Source organism: Chelonia mydas, chromosome 16, assembly GCF_015237465.2.
Source record: "Chelonia mydas isolate rCheMyd1 chromosome 16, rCheMyd1.pri.v2, whole genome shotgun sequence".
In the NCBI taxonomy this organism is placed as follows: domain Eukaryota; kingdom Metazoa; phylum Chordata; order Testudines; family Cheloniidae; genus Chelonia; species Chelonia mydas.
The window spans coordinates 15,522,309-15,543,447 of record NC_057857.1 but is presented as its reverse complement, the minus strand read 5'-3'; the positions used below and the strand labels follow the sequence as shown (position 1 = coordinate 15,543,447).

Below are 21,139 nucleotides of genomic sequence, written 5' to 3'. Positions count from 1 at the left end.
AACAATGAGGTTACTGAAGTCAAAGAAGGAAAATAGAAAGCTCTTTGATGGGACAGACAATGAGAGACAATTAGAGAAGAAGACTTATTGCCTGGCAGATGATAATGAGCAGAAAAGAACCATTTGTCTCCCAAGTGATGTGTACAGGGCCCATGCGCTGAAGATGTCACATGCCAGCAGTTCAGTTACATTTTTTACTTACTGCCAAAGGCCGAGCCTGCAGCTGCACCTGGAGGAAAGGAAAAGAAACAGGGTCAGCAGAAGCCGAGAAGCCATTGTGCTAATTAACAGGAGCCTTGCTGATAGTTGCTCCCGCTTGCTGCATCTTAAAAGCAGCCTAAGGCAAACCGTAGAGGTGACCAGACAGCAGTGGCCTTGAAAATGTTTGGGTCCTGAGGCACAGGCTGAAATCTACCCGCAGTGGCTGCGGGGAGGAAAGCCAGCTTGCATACTGCTAATAGAATTTCTTCTTAACCCTTTTCCTGACCTGCCATTATGCCCAGTAAGGGTCACGTATGCTTTCGAGATTTGTCATAGTCTCTTCTGAGAAACCGTGTGATGTGAACTCAGTCAGTGCTGCTACGGCACTTGCTCCACATCGCCACTGCTGCATTCCCAAAGTGCGGGCCCTGACTCATGAGTGGATTGTACTGGGGCTGGTATTTTTCAGGTTGGAACAGAACACCCAGCAATGGAGGTTGGGGGAGACGGGAAGCCGCATCTGACCTGAGGCTGGGAGGTTTTGGTGGGAAGAAATTGCCTCTAAGTTGTGTATTCATTAGGGGTGAGGCTGAGGGTGCCAGCTTCCAACCCTGCTAGTTTATTGGTCACAGGTGGGGGGGAAAGTTTGAGGACTGTTTAAGGTCACATTTAATCCAGATATTACAGAGGAGATAAATATCCAGTAGTCAGATTTCCCCAACCATAAAGAAGGTGGCTAGCAATGAAAATGCTACGACGACTGGTGAGAAAGGCCTTTGGAGAATTGCTTCTACTCCAGAAGTTGGCCATAAATCTGCCAGAGAGAAAGTTGAAGGGAGAGAGGATGAGATGGGTACTGGCAGGGGGAGCAAAGTGGAGATATAAGGAAGGAAGAATGAGTGACAGATGTCCAAAAGAGCAAGAAATGGAGGGAAGGGAAGTGGGGATAAAGAAAGTGAGGAAAAAGGAAGGGGAGATAGAGAAATGGAAGGAAGACAAAGAGAATAGCATGTCATTGTCCCTGTAAACACCAAAAAAAAAACCTCTCCCAGGATCCTTTGAAGGAACACAGGCACTTGGCGGTAGCTGACAAGCTTGTTCTCTTTCAAAGAACCAGCTCATCTACCATCCCTGGCACACACAAAACATTCCTGTCACGGCCTTCGGAGCCTGTATTTCAGCTTTGATCATCTTAAAGCACATAAATCTTTCAGAAATGGAGGGGGAGAGAAAAAAGGATTCTCTTTGGTAACACTCAAGGCTGCTACTTAAAAGGCTGGAGTAGTTACTGCTGCTCGGTGACATTTAAGCAAGCCTGCTAATGTAAACTGGACATAACCCTGGAGATATTGGACTATGTCTGGTGTCATCCTCCACCAACATTCCCGTGCTCATCTGATGATGATGGCTTACAGCCTTGATGTTTGTTCTTGTTTTCATGTGAGCATGTACCACAACACGAATGCAGCAGACAGTTAATTGCACGGGACTGTAGCTGTGCTGAGGAACAGGGACACTTTTGTCTTCTTCACTGTGGCCAGATACTCCATGATGTACACATGAATAGCTTCCAGCTGACAATCTATAGGGCACCCAACACTCCTTTCCATCCTCCTGTTCTTCAGTCTTCAGTGCAATTATTGTGCACTGAATTGAAGGTAAACACATTCCCACAGTTGCTTGATGATGATTTCTTTAAGGGACATAGAGTAATTCAGAGTAAAATGCCTATTCAAGGCCATGGACCTCTCTGAGGGCCTACACCTAACCATCTGTGAGCCTGGATACCCTTCTGTCCATCTACATCCATTCACTCCAGCCACTTCACTACAAATAGTCATCAAGCTCCCCTTCCATCTACCCACGTAGCAATCAATTCCTGTGCACACTGAGAACCAAGCAAAGGTTCACTTCCACTGTAAAACCAAACCCGCCTCCTCTGCAGACCTGTGCATTGACTCCAGATGGAGGCATCCTGAAGCAGTGCTCACTTACACTTGCAGGCACTGTGCAGAGGGCCAGTGTGCGGGCTCAGTTTAGTATAGTGACTTACATGCGTTAGGGGATCCGTTGGGGAGAGGCAGGTAGGAGCCAGCCCGCCAAGATCTGGTACGAAAGTTCTTCTTGCACTTGCCACAGTCCTGACCAGTGGTGTTGTGTTCGCACTCACACTGCAGGCTGCCCTCCTTAAAGGAGCACAGGTTGGCATGGAGGTTGCATTTACACCTGTAGGAGGAAAATGAGAGAAAGAGAGAGGTAGAATGGTACACAATGCCACTGTGGAACTCTGCCAGAGGATGTTGTGAAGGCCAAGTCTAAAACAAGGTTCAAAAAAGAACTAGATAAATTCATGGAGGATAGGTCCATCAATGGCTATTAGCCAGGATGGGCAGGGATAGAGTCCCTAGCCTGTTTGCCAGAAGCTGGGAATGGGCGACAGGAGATGCATCACTCGATGATTAGTTGTTCTGTTCATTCCCTCTGGGGCACCTGGCACTGGCCTCTGTTGGAAGACAGGACACTGGGCTAGATGGACCTTTGGTCTGACCCAGTAGGGCCATTCTTATGTTCTCAGGACAGTAAGCCATCCACTCCCAGCTGAGATGGACATGCTGTGTAGCTGAATGTACAGAATTAGATCCAAGCTAGTTACCCCTTCACAGCAGCTCTGACAAGGGTTTCATGGCACTCACCCATGTTCCTATTGTGTCTGGCATTTGTGCTACAAGGATTCATTCACCTATTTATGGAGGATCTGAAACACCTCTTCCAATGTGAGAGGTATCGTCCTTTAACCACATGACTGCAATAGGACAGGACTATCCATGTTTATAAACCTAGCCTGGTAAGATCAAGGTTCTAGGAGACAGGAGACTCATGGAGCAACTGCATCTCTGGCCACTTTTATATTTGTGCCTAAAGGTGGATTTAGGGGCCTGATTTTAGGCAACCAGCTTTGGCCTTACTTTCTAACGCTGTGCCTCTCTCTTCTCATCAGTGAAATGGGGGTAATGTTATGAGACCTATTTATAATGTGCTTTGAGATCCTTGGATGAAAGGCATTATCTACATGTTAAGGTCTAAATTCTGTGCTGACTCATGCCCTGTGCAACACCACTGAATTCAATGCCACCGCACCAACAATCACCAAATCTTAAGTGAAGATCAGCAAAATCTTTTCACCTGTGATCCAAGGCAGACTGATGTTAAATAAACCCTCCATATCAATCCAAAACACCATGCAGACCCCCCAGTTTCACATGTTCTTCCCATGCTGAAATCTAGGGGGATAAGATAGGGGAAGGCTGACTCTGAGAATCATTGAGATCACCCAGACCCCCCCCCCCATTTTCTTCTTCTGAACTATCTTGGGCCCTCAGACACACAGGATATTAGAGGAATAGCTCGTGTTTATATTAATGAGTCATGACCCTCAATCCCCAAGCAGGTTGTTAAAATTAAGAGCCTTTCTCCCAGGGAGTGGAGTAGTGATAGGATATAGAACCTTTCATCCTGAGACCACCCATTGCAATCCAGCCCTGATCAGTGATGACTGAAAGTTATGACCGACTGATGGCTATTTGGTGCCCTGTGTGAAATTAATATAGTGAGTCTCAGGACAGTTCTTAGTGGACAAAAGGCCACTTGTCAAAAAAAAAAAAATCCTCACAACTTGCTTCCTTTCTGGAAGTGTCCAGAGAAAACAAAGAATGAAAACGGTACTAAGCACTTTACAAATATTAATGACTAAACTTTTAATGAACCACTGCAAGACTGGTAGTCATTAAATACCCTCATTTTACACATAAGGACTCTGAAGAAGAGGGGTTATGTAACTCCTACAAAGTCAGAGCTGAGATTAGAACTCAGGGCTCGCAGGCCTAGGCTCAGGCTATGAGCCCTATAGACCACGGAGACTGAGTACCCTGCTTATCCTACAAGTAGTTCCTCTAGGTTAGGGTTGAGGTACAATGGGCCTGATTCTTTACTACCTTGCACCTTGTGTAATCATTTATATCTGGGCAAAGGGGGTGTAGAAATGTAACCCCCCATGTAAGTGAGTGAAGAAATCTGATTGGGTAGTACTCATTTTTTAACTGTGTAAATGACCAGAAGGTGCATGGCATTGGAGAATCAGGTCTATTGATAGGACAATGCATAAGAGAAGCTTGTCTGGCTACTTTCTCTGCTGTATCTGTTCTGGGAATAAACAGACGACATTAGTCTCAAGAGCCGTAAACCCGGTACTGTTCACCTGCGCTATACCCAGTCAAGAGACAAATCACAATCTCTTGTGGAAAATATTCCAGGAGCAGAAATTTCTTTAGAATCTCCAAAGAGTCCCATACCCATGTTTCTGATCCACTGAGTCTGCCCTTGCTGTGATCCCATTTGTGCATGGCTGGAAGATTTCACTCATAAGTTATTTTTGTTTCCTTGTTCTTATTTCCGGCAAACTATTTACTCACATGCCATGCAGAAACTGGGCAGAGTCCCTCCTCTCCAACATACAATCCTTGCTCATCTCTGACCCAGGCAGAGAAGGAAATATACACTCCATCAGGAAGCAAATTTGCACTCTCAAGCAGGAGCTGCCAAACACAGCATGTTATGTTTGAGTGTCTGTGTTACTGCAGGCTGGCAATGGCAGGTAACAGCTGAAAGAGCTAAAAACCATAGCTCTTAAAAACGCTGGGAGCAGCTTGTAAATCAGAGAGTCTGGAAAAGGGGGTGTTAGCCAGCACTTAATAAAAAAGGGTCCCCATGTCTCAGCTGTGATGGGTTCTTCCTTCTGTCTCTATTGAGGGAAGTTTCTGCACTGATGTCTTAACCCCCTTGAATAGGCAATGACCAGCACTCTGGAGCATGGAGCCTGACTCTGTGAATTATTTAGAGTCCACAGAGCACTGGCTCCTTCTCTTGCTATAAAATTAACAAACGAAGAAGGGGGAGAGGAGTAAGCAAATAGCAGGTTAAAACAGGTCAGAGCATCACCATTGCTGAGCTGGCCCAGGCTTGAGTCAGAGAGCAAGGGCTTCGGGGAGGTACAGCACTACTCACTCTTTGTGAAAGGGGACAACAAAGTGCATGATTCAACTCTAGCACCCACCATTTAAAAGCCAGCATACAAACGCTCAGAAGCAGGGGTGCTACACATGGGCAGCCTTGACTTCACTGGCTAACTTCTTCTAGCTCCTCACTCCCCTTCTGACAGACACTCCAGTGGTCAAGGCCGCACGTTCCTCGTCTCATTTTCTCAGCAGAGGAGAGGTGGATTCCTGATGCTCCTGAGGCAACACTGATCCCAGGGCACAAGTTGTCCTCTCCCCCCTGCAGAACTATTAGCTCCAGGTCAAGGGATGGAGACGAGATGGAAGCTTAAAGCATGACCAGTAGGCATATAGGCCTAAGGCAGATGGAACCCTAGCACTGTTGTGTGCCAAATGGTTATAGAATCATAGAATATCAGGGTTAGACGGGACCACAGGAGGTCATCTAGTCCAACCCCCTGCTCAAAGCAGGACCAATCCCCGATTTTTGCCCCAGATCTCTAAATGACCCCCTCAAGGATTAAACTCACAACCCTGGATTTAGCAGGCCAATGCTCAAACCACTGAACTATCCTTCTCCCATACACTTAGGCTTTTCAGAAGAGTGAAGCAAAGGGCAACTCCCCCTCCTCAGTTCAACGGTGCAGCTGTAAGCTGGGTCAGAGCAAAGGCCTGGATGACAGGGCTCCTGGTTCTGTTCCTGGCTATGCCATAGATTTATAGGCAAGTTACTTCACCTCTTTGCCGCCAATTCCTCATCTATAAAATGTGTCTAATACTTCCCAATGCAGCGTGGATAATGCTTAACCAATCAATATTTGCCAGCTTCTTTGAGAGCCTCAGGAAGGGAAAGGTATTACAGCTCATCCCTCTGCCATGCACGCAGCTATCACATGACAAGGGGACCAAAAGCCACTACTGGGCATAGGCCCCTGATACCTTTTACAGTCACTCATAGGTACACTGTTGTAATGACAAGGCAGCTGAATCAGATCATGTGTGAAATGTGACAGTCTCTTCATGCCCCAAGGCCTTCCCCGAGTCAGAAGACTGTTCACCACCAACTGCATTCCCACGGCAGCAACAGAGGCTAACCAGGGTTATTCAGTCATGGCCTGTACCTCCCTGGGCAGGGCCTGGGCAGCTCTTACAATAGAAAGGTGCTGCTGAGCTGCTAGTGTCTGAACTTCCATCTGCATGGGGCATTTTACTAAACATTTCTCTTAACTTCACCTGCAGTCGCATGGCACAATGATGGGGGCAGAGAAGCTGACCAAATCCTCTGCCCTTTTCTAGGGCTCGCGTATCTCCCCCACTCTTCTAGGGGGGTTCCCTGGAAGAGCTGAGGTGCTGCACCCCATCATGGAATTTGAACCTGCTCCTAACTACTAGGCCTCAGATACCAAGTCTCAGCCAGAGAGTGGGATGCAGCCCTGACTTATCTTACAAGGAGCGTGAAAGAAGGGTCTCCGCTGGAAGCGGGTAGACGTGCACGCTCATGGCCCGCGTGCGCACACAGAGCTCACTGCCCATGATGCACAGCGGCCAAGCCAAGCACCAGCTACTGGATCAGCACTTGGGGCTGCTCTTAGTCCTGGGGCAGTGGTCATGCATTCCTCTGTCACACCTGCAGGGCATGGCTGAGGAAGGACAGGCTTCTTGGGTCAGCCACAAAATGCTTCAATCTGTCTGGCTGTCGGAGCACGTCGAGATGACTGGGCACTGTGCTTCCCAGAGAGGGCTCTCGCTCTCTAATGAGTGTAAACAAGCAAAATTAAATAAAGAGCAAGCAAGCAGCAGAGACAGCCCGCCGCCCTCCCCCTTTAGTCCCAGGTCAGCTATTTCTCGCTGCCTGGCCCTATCCATAGCACAAAAGTTACCTCGTCCAAAGGATCAATTTTATCAGGGAATTGCTTTCTGAATTCGGCCTTTGAGAATCATCCATCTAACCAGAAAACTATAACTTGAGCGGCCTGACCCCACAACACAGCACTTTTCAGACCAATCCATCAGGAAGCATCATTTAATAATGAACAGCGGAGCAGCTTCACATGGCCCAGGCTGCTGATCCTGCCGCGCTGCTGCTGCCTGGAGCAAAACTTGCCACTCCCGTCCCCCATCCACATCCGCAACTGCCGCCCCATCTTTTGTTCTGTTTTAACTCCTTCGTCAGGTTTGGCTGGGTGAAAACAACTCTCCTCCTCCCATCACCATCAATGCCTTCAGTTCAAGGACACACGCTTTAGCTTGGCAGCATAGGGGAAAGAGTGCCTTTCTCTAGCCAAGATCCAGCAGGCAGAGAACGGAGAAAATAGCATTAGTCCAGTCCCAAGGGTTGCAAGCCCTGCTTCTCTTTGCTCCTTTTTATCAGGTATCCAACTGTCTGAGCCAGGGCAGGACCAGGAAAAGGGGTTTAGGATCTAATCAATTATATTAGAGGGGTGAACAATGCCACGAGTCCTAGCACAGGCTACTGTGCACCTCTCCATTCTCAGGGCGGCCACAACTCCTTTCCCTTTCTACCATTATAAAATGGTTACACCAGGAAGGGCTGTCTGGCTCAAGGGCTGCTAAGGGGAGAGAGCCTTTCCCCCTTAAGTTGCTGGTTCAAGTCTAGACCAGGTGACAGTGGTTACCATTTGATAATTATTCAATGACCTTTGTGTGAAATGAGTGTGGTGGGTCTCAGTCCAGTTCCTCATGGGTAAGCTTCTCTAACACAAAAACCCAGCAGAGGAGGTGGCATCAGCAGAGAGGCCAAGTACTAAATAGGCCATAGAGTCTCAGCTTCTCTCATCCCCAGCCTTAGGGCAATGTGCGGGAAGCATACATGGCTTGTCCATGCTGGGAATAAATAGAAGAATGTCAAACAGAATTCCCTAGTAATAGGCCTGAATGCTGTAGTAACACTATAGTATTGGCTCCAAATGCTGTTGCTTACATTACAGAAGTATTTATTGATTTTTAATGCAGGTCCTTTAGCCGTCCTCCCCTTCCCTTTTGAAATGACGCAGCGTGGCCTAGTCTGCCAAGGCCTAAGCCAGGGACACAAGGATAACTGCAGGGCGCCAGGGAAAGTTTACAGGTGTGTAGGCATCATTTTGCAGCCGTGAAGAACGTTTCCTAGTCATCTCCATTTCTACGAGTCAGATTCCAGAGGTCTCAGTGAGAGAGGCACGTCAGTGCCAAGTCTCCGCGTGAGAGACGGAGGGCCAGCACGCTTAAGGTTTGTAAATGAGGAGCCGACGAGACTCAGGCAAGGGCAGCAGACTTCCAGCATAGCTGAAAGAATGAAAAAGGCAGCCACCACCCTGGTATTTCATTCATCATAAAATTAAAACATACATAGTTTTTTAAAAAATCCATTGAGATAGTCGATTTGATTCCCAGGATCTCCACGTCCTTTACGATCATTGAATTCAGTCTCACAATGCCCCTGTGAGCTAACTAAGGGTCCTTATCCCCATTTTACAGATCAAGAAACTGAGACAGAGAGAGCTGTTAAATGACTCTCCACATAGTGGAGGTGCTGAGAGCCACTGAAGCAAACTGTAAATGCTGTAGATGATGGAAATCACTTCAAGCCAGGGAGTACTGCCATACCCCTAGCACCCCTTGTTCCAGCACCTATGTGACGTCCCTCCCCACCAAAAAAAATCACCATGAACTTTCAGTTGCAGAACCAGAACCCAGAAACCCTGACTCCCAGTCCTCTGTTCTAACCACTGGACCACACTGTAATGCTGCTCTAGGGATGGGGAAACGCTCAGTAAGTGGGTAAGTTGCCCTACTCACTTTCCTTGCACTCATCACCCCTGAAATCTTTTTGTCCCCAGTACTCACTCTCCAGGAGCTTTAGAGTCATAGATCCCAAGGTCAGAAGGGACCACTGTGATCATCTAGTCTGACTTCCTGTGTAACACAGGCCGTAGAATTTCCCCAAACTAAAGAAGGAGCCCTGGCCCCAAGCCCCCTCTATCTGAGTCAGACATACACACTGCACATACAAGCAGCTCGAGGCATCCAGAATTTTCAGACAGGCCTGTGACTGGCATACAAGAGAGTGGTGGAAGGGCAGAAGCTGGGTTCCTCCAGTGCTTTCTTCCACACCATTTCTACAGTGGGAGATGACCTCTACCCACCAACGTCTCTCCTCCACCTCCACCTGTCCTCCCTTCCCTCCTCCATCACCTGCCCTCTCTCCACAGCTGAGAGTAAGGCCAGCATATACTTCAAAGCTGATAACTTTGCCACCATCTTCTTAGCAATGCAGATTGCGTCTCAGGCTAGAGATGGAGAGCTTTCCTACTCCCCAGTCAGAGACCATCTAGACTCACCCTGGAGCTCAGCAATGGAATTGCTCCAAATTAAAATCCCTCCTTCCACCCTGCTTATCACAGCTGGCATCGGGAAAACTCAGCACAGGTGTGGAAAGCTGTTATTGTCTGCCATCCAAAGGATTGATTACGATGACTTTCCACTGAATTGTTTGCTCACTGTAACTGATGAACCTTTAATGAGTCTCACGGGACCATGTGTTTGAAGGGAGCTCTTTCCTCTCTGCCCCTGAGAAAGTCCCTCTTTCAACTAATCTTGGCTCTCGTGAATACATGAATAACTATTTTCCTCCCTTCCCGCTATTGTCATCCACCGCCTGTGCTTACACACAGCACTTAGGCAGCTCTCGGATGATTAACCCTGTTTCTACCTAATTCTCTGCAACTGTTCTGACAGATCAGCAAAGCATGAAGCAACTATTTCACTGACCTCACAGCAAGTCTGCAAATACAAAATACAATGGCCATTGCACTGGGACTCTCTGTACTCCATCTGTGCACCCAGAAGCTAGTGAAACAGTTCCCAGTGAATACAGAATGTAGGCGGCTCCCTGCTTTCCCAGAAAGAAGAGTTTTCTATTTGGATTCAAATTCCTGGAAAAATAACCTAGTCTGGGTTTCTCACTGTCCCAGATTGTGAGGTGGGAAAACATCATGTGGTAAATCAGCCCGAGTAATCTCAACGTGCAGAAGACACTTGTCATGACAACGTCTGATGGCTTCAGCATGAGGCTCACATCCTGCTATTTGATCTTATAGTGGGGTCTGGAACACATGACTTATGAGGAGAGGCTGAGGGAACTGGGATAGTTTAGTCTGCGGAAGAGAAGAATGAGGGGGGATTTGATAGCTGCTTTCAACTACCTGAGAGGTGGTTCCAAAGAGGATGGTTCTAGGCTATTCTCAGTGGTAGAAGAGGACAGGACAAGGAGTAATGGTCTCAAGTTGCAGTGGGGGAGGTTTAGGTTGGATATTAGGAAAAACTTTTTCACTAGGAGGGTGGTGAAACACTGGAATGCGTTACCTAGGGAGGTGGTAGGATCTCCTTCCTTAGAAGTTTTTAAGGTCAGGCTTGACAAAGCCCTGGCTGGGATGATTTAATTGGGGATTGGTCCTGCTTTGAGCAGGGGGTTGGACTAGATGACCTCCTGAGGTCCCTTCCAACCCTGATATTCTATGATTCTATGATCATATGACTAGAGATGGGCCTGAACTGATTACATGGGATCCGAATCCCCAACGCTGCCACCTCTGAACCCTGGGGAAATCCAGATCCTGATCTGAATGTCCCCATTTCAGCCTCAAACCACCACTCCAGGTCTGAATACAGGCTACACTGTTGGGATATTCAAATCCCAGTCTGAACTTGGCAGCTTTGCATAAGGCAGATTAATATCCTGGATCCTCATCATGTGGAACAAGATATGTGTCATGGTGCCTCAATGTGCAGGACACTTCACATAATGCATCCACTGTACAGTGCCTGACAGAGCAAAGCCCCATACCGATTAAACTCATCCCCGAGATGCTTTGCTCCTCCCAGCCTCCATGAGCAATACTCTCCACAGAGATTCCTAGCAACACAGGGTTGTTATGGACTGGTGAATTCTACTGGAACCCTTGAGGGAAAAGAAAACTATTTGTGCCGCCCTTAGAAATTCATTTGAAGTTGGGTTATCAAGAGAAGACCATCTAAAAGATGCCAAGATGATTAGCATAATGGATAGCCACTCCATTGGGTGAAGCAAGTCATTTTAAATAAATTGCCACTCAGCAGCAGTCAAAATACTGCTGAACTTTGGAAAGGATTTCCCCTTATCATTATTTACATGCAGAGCAGTCTTTTTAAAAACCTTCTGAGGTAGGGGTTTGGGGGCAGACGAGGAGGAAGGGTGAAAAGGATGTACCACGGATATACTAACATAAATATTTGCAGAGTAATGTGTATAAATGTTCTCTGGACTTTCTCCTGGAACGCAATAATGCCTGCAATTGAGTTCATTGGCCAAATTTAATTTGGGCTCCTGTAGAAGTCTCTTTATATTAAGTGCTTTAACATACATCATCTCCTCAGTCTATCGATGAAATTCTATTATTTGCTCAGAACCGGACACAACTCGGCAACAAAAGGAAAGAAGGCTCCACAAAACAAAGCCAGAGGCAGGTAATAGGACCTTGGGCATCTCTCAGCTGGCATTGATGAAATGTCACTAGTGCTTGGACAAAGGGGGAGCGTTCTGTGTCTCCCGCTCTCGCCCCCCCTTACTGCAAGCCTGCAAGGACTCTCCTCCATTTTGCAGCAATTACAGTAATAGCATTCAAGAGTCTTGGGGAAATATAAGCAAACAGCTGATGTGAGTTAATAACTTAATTTAACTATATGGCCTGGAGCAAGATTTCTCTTAAATTAGAGTTAATTCCAGTTCAGACCATTTCCAAAGAAACTCCATCCATACAATCCTCCTGCAGCGAGAGAGAACACACTCAGCCCATGGAATATTGCATCATCAGAACACTCTCCCTAGCTGACTGGCAATCCTCAAAGCCAGGATACCATAGTTTATTGGGCACCAATCACCCCTAACTTGGGTGACACATACCACACCTCTTGGGAATTCCAAGAACAATGCAGGGGAAGAGTGGCAGGAACCTTGTACTCAGTAGCAGCATCTCCTCAGAGGGAAGCCCAAAATGTATTACAACATTTTGCCTTGTACCCATGTGTATTTTTCCTGCTGCTAACAGGTGGAGATGCTGCTCCCAGTCCCCCCTGCATTCCTCAGTAAAACATGTCTGATCGCTGGTCAGTTGTTCATCAAAATCTAAGAACCTCACCTCTAAAACAACCCAGTAGCAGCTGTCAGATGACTGAAGATAGCAAGCGATGTTTCTACACATGTAGAGATTCTCCTACAACTTTCTAAATAGACAGAGGGTTAGGAAATTCCGTGCACTGAAATACAGGCTGAGACCAAACAGAACTCATTTCACACATGTACCGATTTCCAGATTCCAATCTGGGTCCTAAACATGAAAACACAAAGGGCTGTGGCCACTGCACCATACAAAGGGACAGAATCAGGAGGCTGCAGCTCAGCTGAGCAGAGGGGTAATTGTATTTCTTTTGGCAAGATGTTTTATCTAGTACCACCAACTGTCATGTTTTGCGGTACAGGATGACTGGGAGGGCAGCAAAGAATACCCCCCTGCATGTGACTAGCAGTGGACAATTAACCAGCTGCACTATGAGGCTGTTTGGGGAGGGTCATGTTCCTTTGAGTCTGAAGCTGCAGGTACTGGCCACTGCGGGAGGCAGGATAGTGGACTAGTGTTTTGGTCTGCTATGGCAAACTCTATGCTCTTATTCAAGCAGAAAGAAAGGCAACCCTGGTAGGGAATCCATGTGTAAAAGTGTGTACCTCACAGCAGCATGAAACAACCGGAGAAAAAAATTACAAACCAAAGCACTGGAAGGTGGAAAATTTAAACCAAAAAATACCCCCCACCAACAAAAAAACCTTCACAGAAAGAAAATAGATTGTGAAGGGGGAGGCAGGGAATCTAAAACAAACAACCTACAAAACTGAAAATCATCTCTTCTAATTAATTAATCCTTGGCCTGACAAAGGCCTAGCAGCCGAGGTATTATTATTCTCTAAGCCTATTTCACATGTGCATTTTGTAATATAAATGACATCTCTGAGCTCACATTCCGCAATTTTCTCAGAGGACTATTTAGGTCTGGAAAGAGAGAGAGCGAAAGAGAGAAAGGGGAAAAAAAACAGGGAAGAGAGGAAGAAAGAGGAATCTGTTAATTAGTCTGAAATTGAGTCACTTCTCTCAAATCTGATTTCTCATAACTGAATCTGTGTCCTGGCTATGCCACATTAACTTCAATTACTGCTCATTAATCCCTCTGGGATGGAGTTTGCCCTAGTGAATGCTGCTGTGACTGACATTCCAGAGAGGAGAAAATTACTCCAAAGAGATGCTGCATGATAGGAGTAGAGTGTGGCCTTTTCTATCTCACCTGCCTGACAAACCCACTGTGACTCTGCACACAGGAAAAGAGACGAGGAGCCTCATTCATTTAATCTCACATGGTTAACTGCGTTGGTTGCTGTTCTGAGCAGAGAACTAAGCTGTGAACAGAGAGCTGTGTGGAAAGGTCTTTCCATTTCCCTCCTTCGCACTACCCCGTCTGATGCGCGCGCACACACACTCATGCAGGCCAAGCGCTTTCTCGTTTCTATTCCTGTCCTAAGTTCTGTGCATCTCCAGTTACTCAGCAGATCAATAGGGACAGGATGGAAGAAGAAAAAGAACACCAAGGAAGAGCGAGAGAGTAAAAATAAACTGCCAGACGTGAACTGAGAAACAGACCTAGCTGAGCTAGTGTGACGTAAAGGTGCAGACAGAGAAGGGTGCCTGTGTGCGTATGTATGCACTTGGGGGGATAGCAGAGTCAATAGTATGCTCCAGCCAACACCACACTTAGCACTCACAAAATGGAGACCTCCAAGCCTACCCAGAGCTTCCATGGATTGCCACACATTCTCCTCCAGAGTACGTACGGTCCCCGGAAAAGTGCGGCCTACAGAATGTGGATGTGAGAATGAGGCCAACAGCTTCCGTTAGTCTGAGTCCTTTTAACCTCTGCCCTGCTCTTGTTCCAGGAAGTTTTGTCAGGTTCCTGTGATAATTTTTCTTCTAGAGAAGCCGGGGGCGGGAGGGTTGGCCGGGAGAGCCCAGGAGCTTGCAGAAATGCCATTTTGACCGAAGGAGGATTTGTGTAACCTACCAGCAGGACTACGGGTTCTGGGGTGGCCCATCCAACAGCGTCACAGTATCTGTAACAGGAACACACTGTTCTGCAGAGGAATTAGATAAACTGCACTGAATTCATGAGCTATGTCTAGGTGACAGAAGTACATAGGTGTAAATTTTTAACAGTGGGAGTAATTGACCATTGGAACAGTGGTGGAGTCTCCATCACTGACCATTTTTAAAATCAAGATGGGATGTTTTTCTAAAAGATCTGCTGTAGGAATTGCTGTGGGGAAGTTCTCTGGCTGTGTGATACAGGAGGGCAGACTAGATGATCACAATGGTCCCTTCTGGCCTTTGAATCTATGAAAGCTCCACTGAGGCATACGCTGTATTGGTGACAAAGGGTTTCATTTAAGTGATGATCAAATTCTTCTCCTGCCTGTTAAAGCCAATTGGAAACTGGCTAGCCGCCTCTATGTACTCCAATCTCATCAGTATCAGAAACAAAGTCACTTTATACCAAGATGCTGGAAGTCTGCAAGAGGAGTCAAAGTTGCCAGTCTTACTTAACTGATCGGAGGGCCACTCAAACTGAAACTTGGTGATGGACTATTAATTAAAGGAGAGGTGCCTAAATTTTGCCCACCTGAAAGCCACCTATGCTTCAGAACCATACCCACTGCAGCAGACTACAGCTGCTCCCATTTGTAATATGGAGGAGCAGCCCACAGAGACTGCTGTTCCTAGCATGCAGTGTTCCACCTTCATCCAACTGGCTGTCCGGATCTGTAGGTCACTGGATCCCACATATTGCAGGTAAGTTTTTTCCTTCTGGTTTTTAAAATGTTTGTTTCTTTGTAATTATAGTCTCCCTCTTCCTTTGTAATCTCCCTTCCTGATCCTCAACATTATACACCATCTTATCTATGCACTTGCACCTTTCTGCACACAACGATTCATTCCCTTGCCCTGGAATCACTCAATACCCTCCCCTCCTCCTTCTGGCCCACTGAAGCAGTCCTGGGTATTCTTAGCTACATCTCTCTTTCCAGTGCAGTGTTTATATCAGTCTCACATCGATTTTTCCCCCGTACTTGCACCAGGTGACCCTTCCTTGCTGAGCTGTACACAGGGTTTGATTTGGTTTTAAATACCTGCGTCCTAATTAGCTTCACTTACAGTCAGTATTAGATTACTTTCCAGTGACAACCTGCAGGCTGGAACTGAAGTAATCACAGGACTAGCGGGGAGGGAGTCAATTCAGATGAAGACTCCCTCCCACCCACCCATGGCTCCTCTCCAACAGGCAAGAATTCCTCCCACCACCCTCTTGGCATTTCAGTTGCAGAGCTGGCAGCTGTGGGCAAGCCAGACTGAGGGACACCTCTGCCTCTCCGCCCTCAATCTGACCCACAAAGGGCCTGTCCTCTTGGGGAAAGGACAGAGCAATTACTAGTGTGAACAAGGGGAGAGCAAGGGCAGCTCGAAGCTGGGTCTCATTTTATCAGCAGGCCTAAAGTCTGGGAGCGGAGAAGAGGCTGCATAAACAGTTCCGATTTCAGCCCAGGGAAAACTCAGAGTACTCAGAAAGCACCCAAGCCAGTGTGCTTGTGAAGTCACCCTACACAGCTGAAATGTTAACTGGAGGTGAGTGGAGGGACCAGGGGAGCAGAGATGCCACTGTTCTGCAGCAGGCATGGGCAGCCTGCCAGCTCTGGCAGGAGGGAGCTCTTCAGACACTTAAAAAGCAAAAACAAAACCACCCGTAATTGTCCCCCTACTTAAAATAGTGCTGCAGTTTCCACTGGTCATTTGTAGTCTAACCCTCCCTCCTCTTCGCCCTCCCCTTCCCTGTGAGCCCTAGAGACGCATTACACAACCCACTGCGGCTTCTACTTGTTGGAGGAAAGAACAAATAAATAAATCAAAAGTTAATCTCATTAAGTTTGGGGTCAGAGCTGGCTTTAGCTGCTGAGGCACCTCGCTCAGAAGCCGAAGCTTGAATGGCAAATATTGAGTAAGTGGAACCCCACACAAGGGCTGGGATTTTGTTTTAAACCTTCCGTGCTGTGAAGGTCTCATTTACTTTCCTCTTAATAACAGAGAGAATGAAAAATATCACAGTGGAGAACCCTACGCAGCCCAGAAAGGAGGGGCAAATATCAAATGAAGTACCCAGTGCAGTGCACAAGAGAAGGAAAAAGTCTCAACAGCTGTAGCAATTCCATTGAATGTGAAAAAAGCTCCAGCACATTTATTATATTATATACCAATTACTTTATTTTAACAAGTACAATGGGTGGGGAGGGGAGTCCAGCCCCTTCTGCTTTACTCTGAGCCCTACTCAGAGCATATCTTTGGTGTCCCCTACACTACACTGCTCAATGATTGCAGAATGGCTCAGGGTTCACAAAAACACATCACTCCCAAAGCATTTGCACTCAGTCCTGCTCACCTGAGTAAAATGCTGGAACCTCTCAGGACATTTGTGACAAGCTGCCCTTTGTCCTTGAAGTGCCCCATGCAGTCACAGTTACTCCTCAGCCTTACTAGTCATCCAGAGGGGCTCGATCCAGGCTGTTTGGATCTTCAAGGGGAAAAAAGAAGTGGCCGGAGTATGGAAGTGGGAGCAAGGGACTCCTGAGTTCTAATCTCAGCTGTGACACCAACTTCCTCTGTTACCCTGGGCAGGTCGCATGACTTCTCTAGCTGGGTCTCCACCTCTGTAAAATGGGGCTACTAATCCTTGCCTGCCTCAAAGAGGTGTTTACGAGGCTTAGACAGTTAATGTTTGTAAAATACACTGTGTTTGGTTATAGCATTTCTTATGATGAATAATTGGACAGTAGGCAAATCTCAACTGGACTGTAAGCTCCATGGGGCAGGATCATTTTGGTTGGACTACGTACACTGATGGTGCTGTATAAATAATACTAGATCTTGGGTTTGCCCACACAACAGGTACAAACTTTGTACATTTTTGAAACCCAAAGGCCATTATGCAAAGGCACCAAGTATTTGATCCTAATTTACCCCTTTCAGAGATGAGACCCCTTCCAACCTTGTCATGGCCCCATAGTCCAACCAAACCTAATGAATTGATACACCACCTACAACTATCATGCCAACACAGTCATTCAAAGTGTGCTTACTGGAGCTGTGAATTGATTACCATGGCTTTGCCACTGCTGTCAGTAACCACACCGGCTGCTTCCACACCAAGCTTTCAGCGAGCGCACCCTGTGAGAAGTGGACCCCCAAGTGGGCTGAAGGAGGAAAGGGAGATACTGGCAGGAGATGGAGCAGGAAGTAAAGGTGTTCACTGTTTTCAGTGAGGAAAATAAGGGCAAGGAAAAGAGAAGAGGGTCTAGGCACCTTCCTCGTCTCCTCTCGTCACTCAGCTTCCCACTTTTCACCCTCTTGCCCTGTCCCTTTGTTTCCTCTCTCTCTTGCTCTGTTCTTTTCCCTCCTCCCCACATGTTTCAAACTGCCTACGTGTTCTACACCACAGGCCTGACATGGAGGAGAGCAGGGCATGCTCTCCCACAGGGAAATCCGCTAATGCAGAGGGAAGGGCAGGGACGTGACACCCAGATGGGGAGCTCTCTGGTTAAAATTCCACCGTCAAACAGAAGGGAGGGTTGGGGTGACTTCCTGTATCTGATGGACTCACCCACTCACTGGACACTGCTCAGTCTTCCCTGCCAGAAGCTCAGAATAATACTTCTGAAAGGCAGATTTTTACTTATTTATTTTGCCTTTGGAACAGAACAGATTGTGCCCAGCAAGGACAGCCTCAAAGTCTGCCCCAGGTGATGCTGCCTGTGTCCTGGGTTATAGTTCTGAGAATGTATCTTTGTTTAAAGGGAAAAACAAACACATAGGTTCCCCAGCCCCTCACAGTTGCTCCCTGTGAGCAGAAACGTATGTGGTTACTTGGCTGCATTGACAGCTAAAGGGGAAAACTTTTGTGGGAGCTCCTGCTAATAAACTGGCAGCCCATTGCTGAATTAGGGCAGCTATGAACCTGGGAACCAAACTTCTCCCCTAATACAGTGCACGCACTGTGCTCCCTGCATCACCCTGTCCCCCACTCCCAAAGAGAGGGACCCTTTCATTTCTTTGCACCGTTTCCTTTTCCTGGGCATGAATTCAGAAAACCCAACCACGGTGGCACCTCCTAAACATTTCTACTTGCAAGTCTTAGCAGCAAGCAGTTTGGAAATGATACAAGATGCTCTTCTGTCACTCTGGTGATCGTTGAGAGCCTTGCTAGTTGGGTGGGAATTTTTCCCTCCTGCTTGCAAGTCTCACACAAGCTGGATGGGAAATTAGCCAGCTCGGCACTTTTCCACCTTACTTTGCTTTTTCGGTTGATGTCATAACGTAACATATGGCATTGCACAGAGAAATAAGCATTGAAACCAAGGGAAACAACAAAATTGCCAGTGGGATAAAACTTCACAAAGACCTCTTGTGACTGAACCACTGACAGCCTGGGGTGTGGGGCTCAGTGGGGTAGACCATCATCTCTGAAGAGCCAGGTTCAAATCTTGACGTGCATCATAAATGAAATGGAGTTCAGTGATTGGAGCCTAGTATCCCTCTCCACCAGCCTTCATATATCACTCATCATCTTAGACAACCTTAGAAAGGTTGTCAGGGCAGAGACTGTCATCCTGTGTTAAAGGGCTGGAATAGCAGCGGAGTAGGTGTCAGCACTGAGGTGAATTGGCAGAGCTGTGTCAGTGCTCGGGACTATAATAGCTGTGGTTAATGAAGGGCAGGACTGAGGTGTTACTGGAAGACTTGTGTGCATAGAGCAGCAGGGCAAAGTAGGTTCTCAGTGGATGCTATTCCAGCCCTCTAGCCCGGGAGATGAATCTCTTATTTGTGATCCCTTTAACACAGTTAAATCTCGGGTCACATCTGAGTGGGTATTTGGCCTTTCCCAACAATCTACTATGCTCCCTGATAGACTGCGCTGCTAAATGGGTTTGGGGTCAGATAGTTTGATGGGCAGAAGAGCAGCAGTGCTAGCAAGAAGGGAGATCAGTGAAGGGGCTGGAGGAAGTTGTTGACCTAACTCAAACTTACACAATATTCAGAGGCATCCCTTGCTCCAGGGTGAAGATGATCAACTTTTTGGCATATATTATGCCATCCCTCTGGTTGGAGTGAAGGAAAGTCTATGTTTACATACCAGAGAGCCTCCTGTACTTCTATGCTGCTTTTCATTTCAAAGTGCTTTATAACATTAATAAAACCTCAAAACACTCTAATAATATAGGTATTAATACCCCCATTTTATTGGTGGGGGGCAGTGGAGATACAGGGGAGCTGAGTGACTTGGCCCAGGACAAAGAGCAAGTCTGTGGCAGAGCTGGGAATAGAACTCAGAACACCCACTTCCCAACTCTTTAATCTCCTGCTCTTGCTGCTAGATTGGCTATTGTGTTTGAGTGTGGGGACTCAGCAATTCTTCATGGCAGACTCTCACAGTCCCTTCAGGAGGCTCATTTGTAATCCCGTGAGGGGACATGCCACCCATCTGCTCGAATGTTGATATTGTCTTGAATTGGGAGAGTGGTGAGGAAGGGGAGAAATACTGAGTTGATGATCTGATGGGTTAACAAATGCATATAGTTGGGTTCTTTCTGATATTAACACTAGGTCCCCTTCCCCATCCCTCCAAGAAGAGAGACAAACATGGATATAGTAACTGTTACCTGCCGGTGACTTCAATGTTGGAGACAGCATAGAAGTATTTGTACAAGTTCTCCCTCTGCACGTAGGTGCCCCCAAGTGCCGGTCTCAGCAACCTCATCCGCAGGTCAGTCATGGTGAAGAAGTCCTTCAAGCCCTTGGCGCTCTCCAGCCTGGTGTACAGGTTGTCCATGTTCCTGAGGTCCTGGCCAGCGAAAATGGCAAAGCGATCCCTCACCTCCAACCGCACGTTCTTCTCCTTCTTGGAGCCTGCCCAGCGGGAGTACTCCTCTGTGCAGATGATCCTGTTGGCACTGGTGGTAGAGAGGTCTCTGACCCGCCGAGCTGGCATGCCAAAGGCTTCCATGCAGTCATCCGCATAGTACTGGTATGGGTGCCAAGTCCTCCCATTGTCCAGGGACTTCTCCAGCATCATGATGGTGGGGCGTCCGTACTCGAAGGTCACCACAATGTCATCTGTCAGCTCTATGCTCTTGTTCCAGGAAAGTGTGATGTTAGCCAGCAGGGGTTCTGGGTAGCGGCTCCAGGTCACGCTCTGCCAGTAGGTGGCCAGCCCTTCATCCTCTTTGTCGAACATCAGCTTTGGTGGGTGGGCCAGGTCAGGGGTGGAAGCGTCACACTCATCACTGCACAGGTATGGGTTCTCCTGGAAGATGAACAATAATAAGAGAAGAAGGCGAGCCTTAGTGTTGTTAAAGGTGGGGCTGGTAGTGCCAACTATTATTCAAGCTGCCCACACGTCCCATGACAAACATCCTGTTTCCAGTTACTTATAACATTGCCAAATTTTAACCCTTCAGGATGAAATTTGATATGCTGGGTATCTCTCAGGCTAAAATTTTGGGAAAATTTCAGACAAAATGGTTCAGCCATTTTCAAGATAAGGCTAAGAGAAAAGGTGGGTGTTTTGCCCATGATTGAGACTGGATGAGACCAAGACCGGAGGAGGGGAGAGACATACCAGATGAGGAGCCAGGAAAGGGGAACTTGGACTGACAGGGCAGGAAGACTGGAACTGGGTAGAGAGGGGAGAGGGAAGATTGGAATTTAGAC

The 21,139-nt window shown here is 47.2% G+C and overlaps 1 protein-coding gene across 2 annotated transcripts in view; it reads right to left on the bottom strand.

Annotated features, from left to right (window-relative positions):
* The window catches only part of NTNG2 (netrin G2), a 79,968-nt gene that overhangs the window by 28,876 nt on the left and 29,953 nt on the right, over window positions 1–21,139 (bottom strand). For both annotated transcript variants that reach the window (XM_043530072.1, XM_007061040.4), the window contains 3 exons: window positions 20,089–20,732; window positions 2,255–2,427; window positions 203–229 (listed from right to left, as the gene is read on the bottom strand). In XM_043530072.1, the coding sequence (XP_043386007.1) occupies window positions 203–229; window positions 2,255–2,427; window positions 20,089–20,732 (844 nt within the window). The remainder of the gene's footprint in view (window positions 1–202; window positions 230–2,254; window positions 2,428–20,088; window positions 20,733–21,139) is intronic.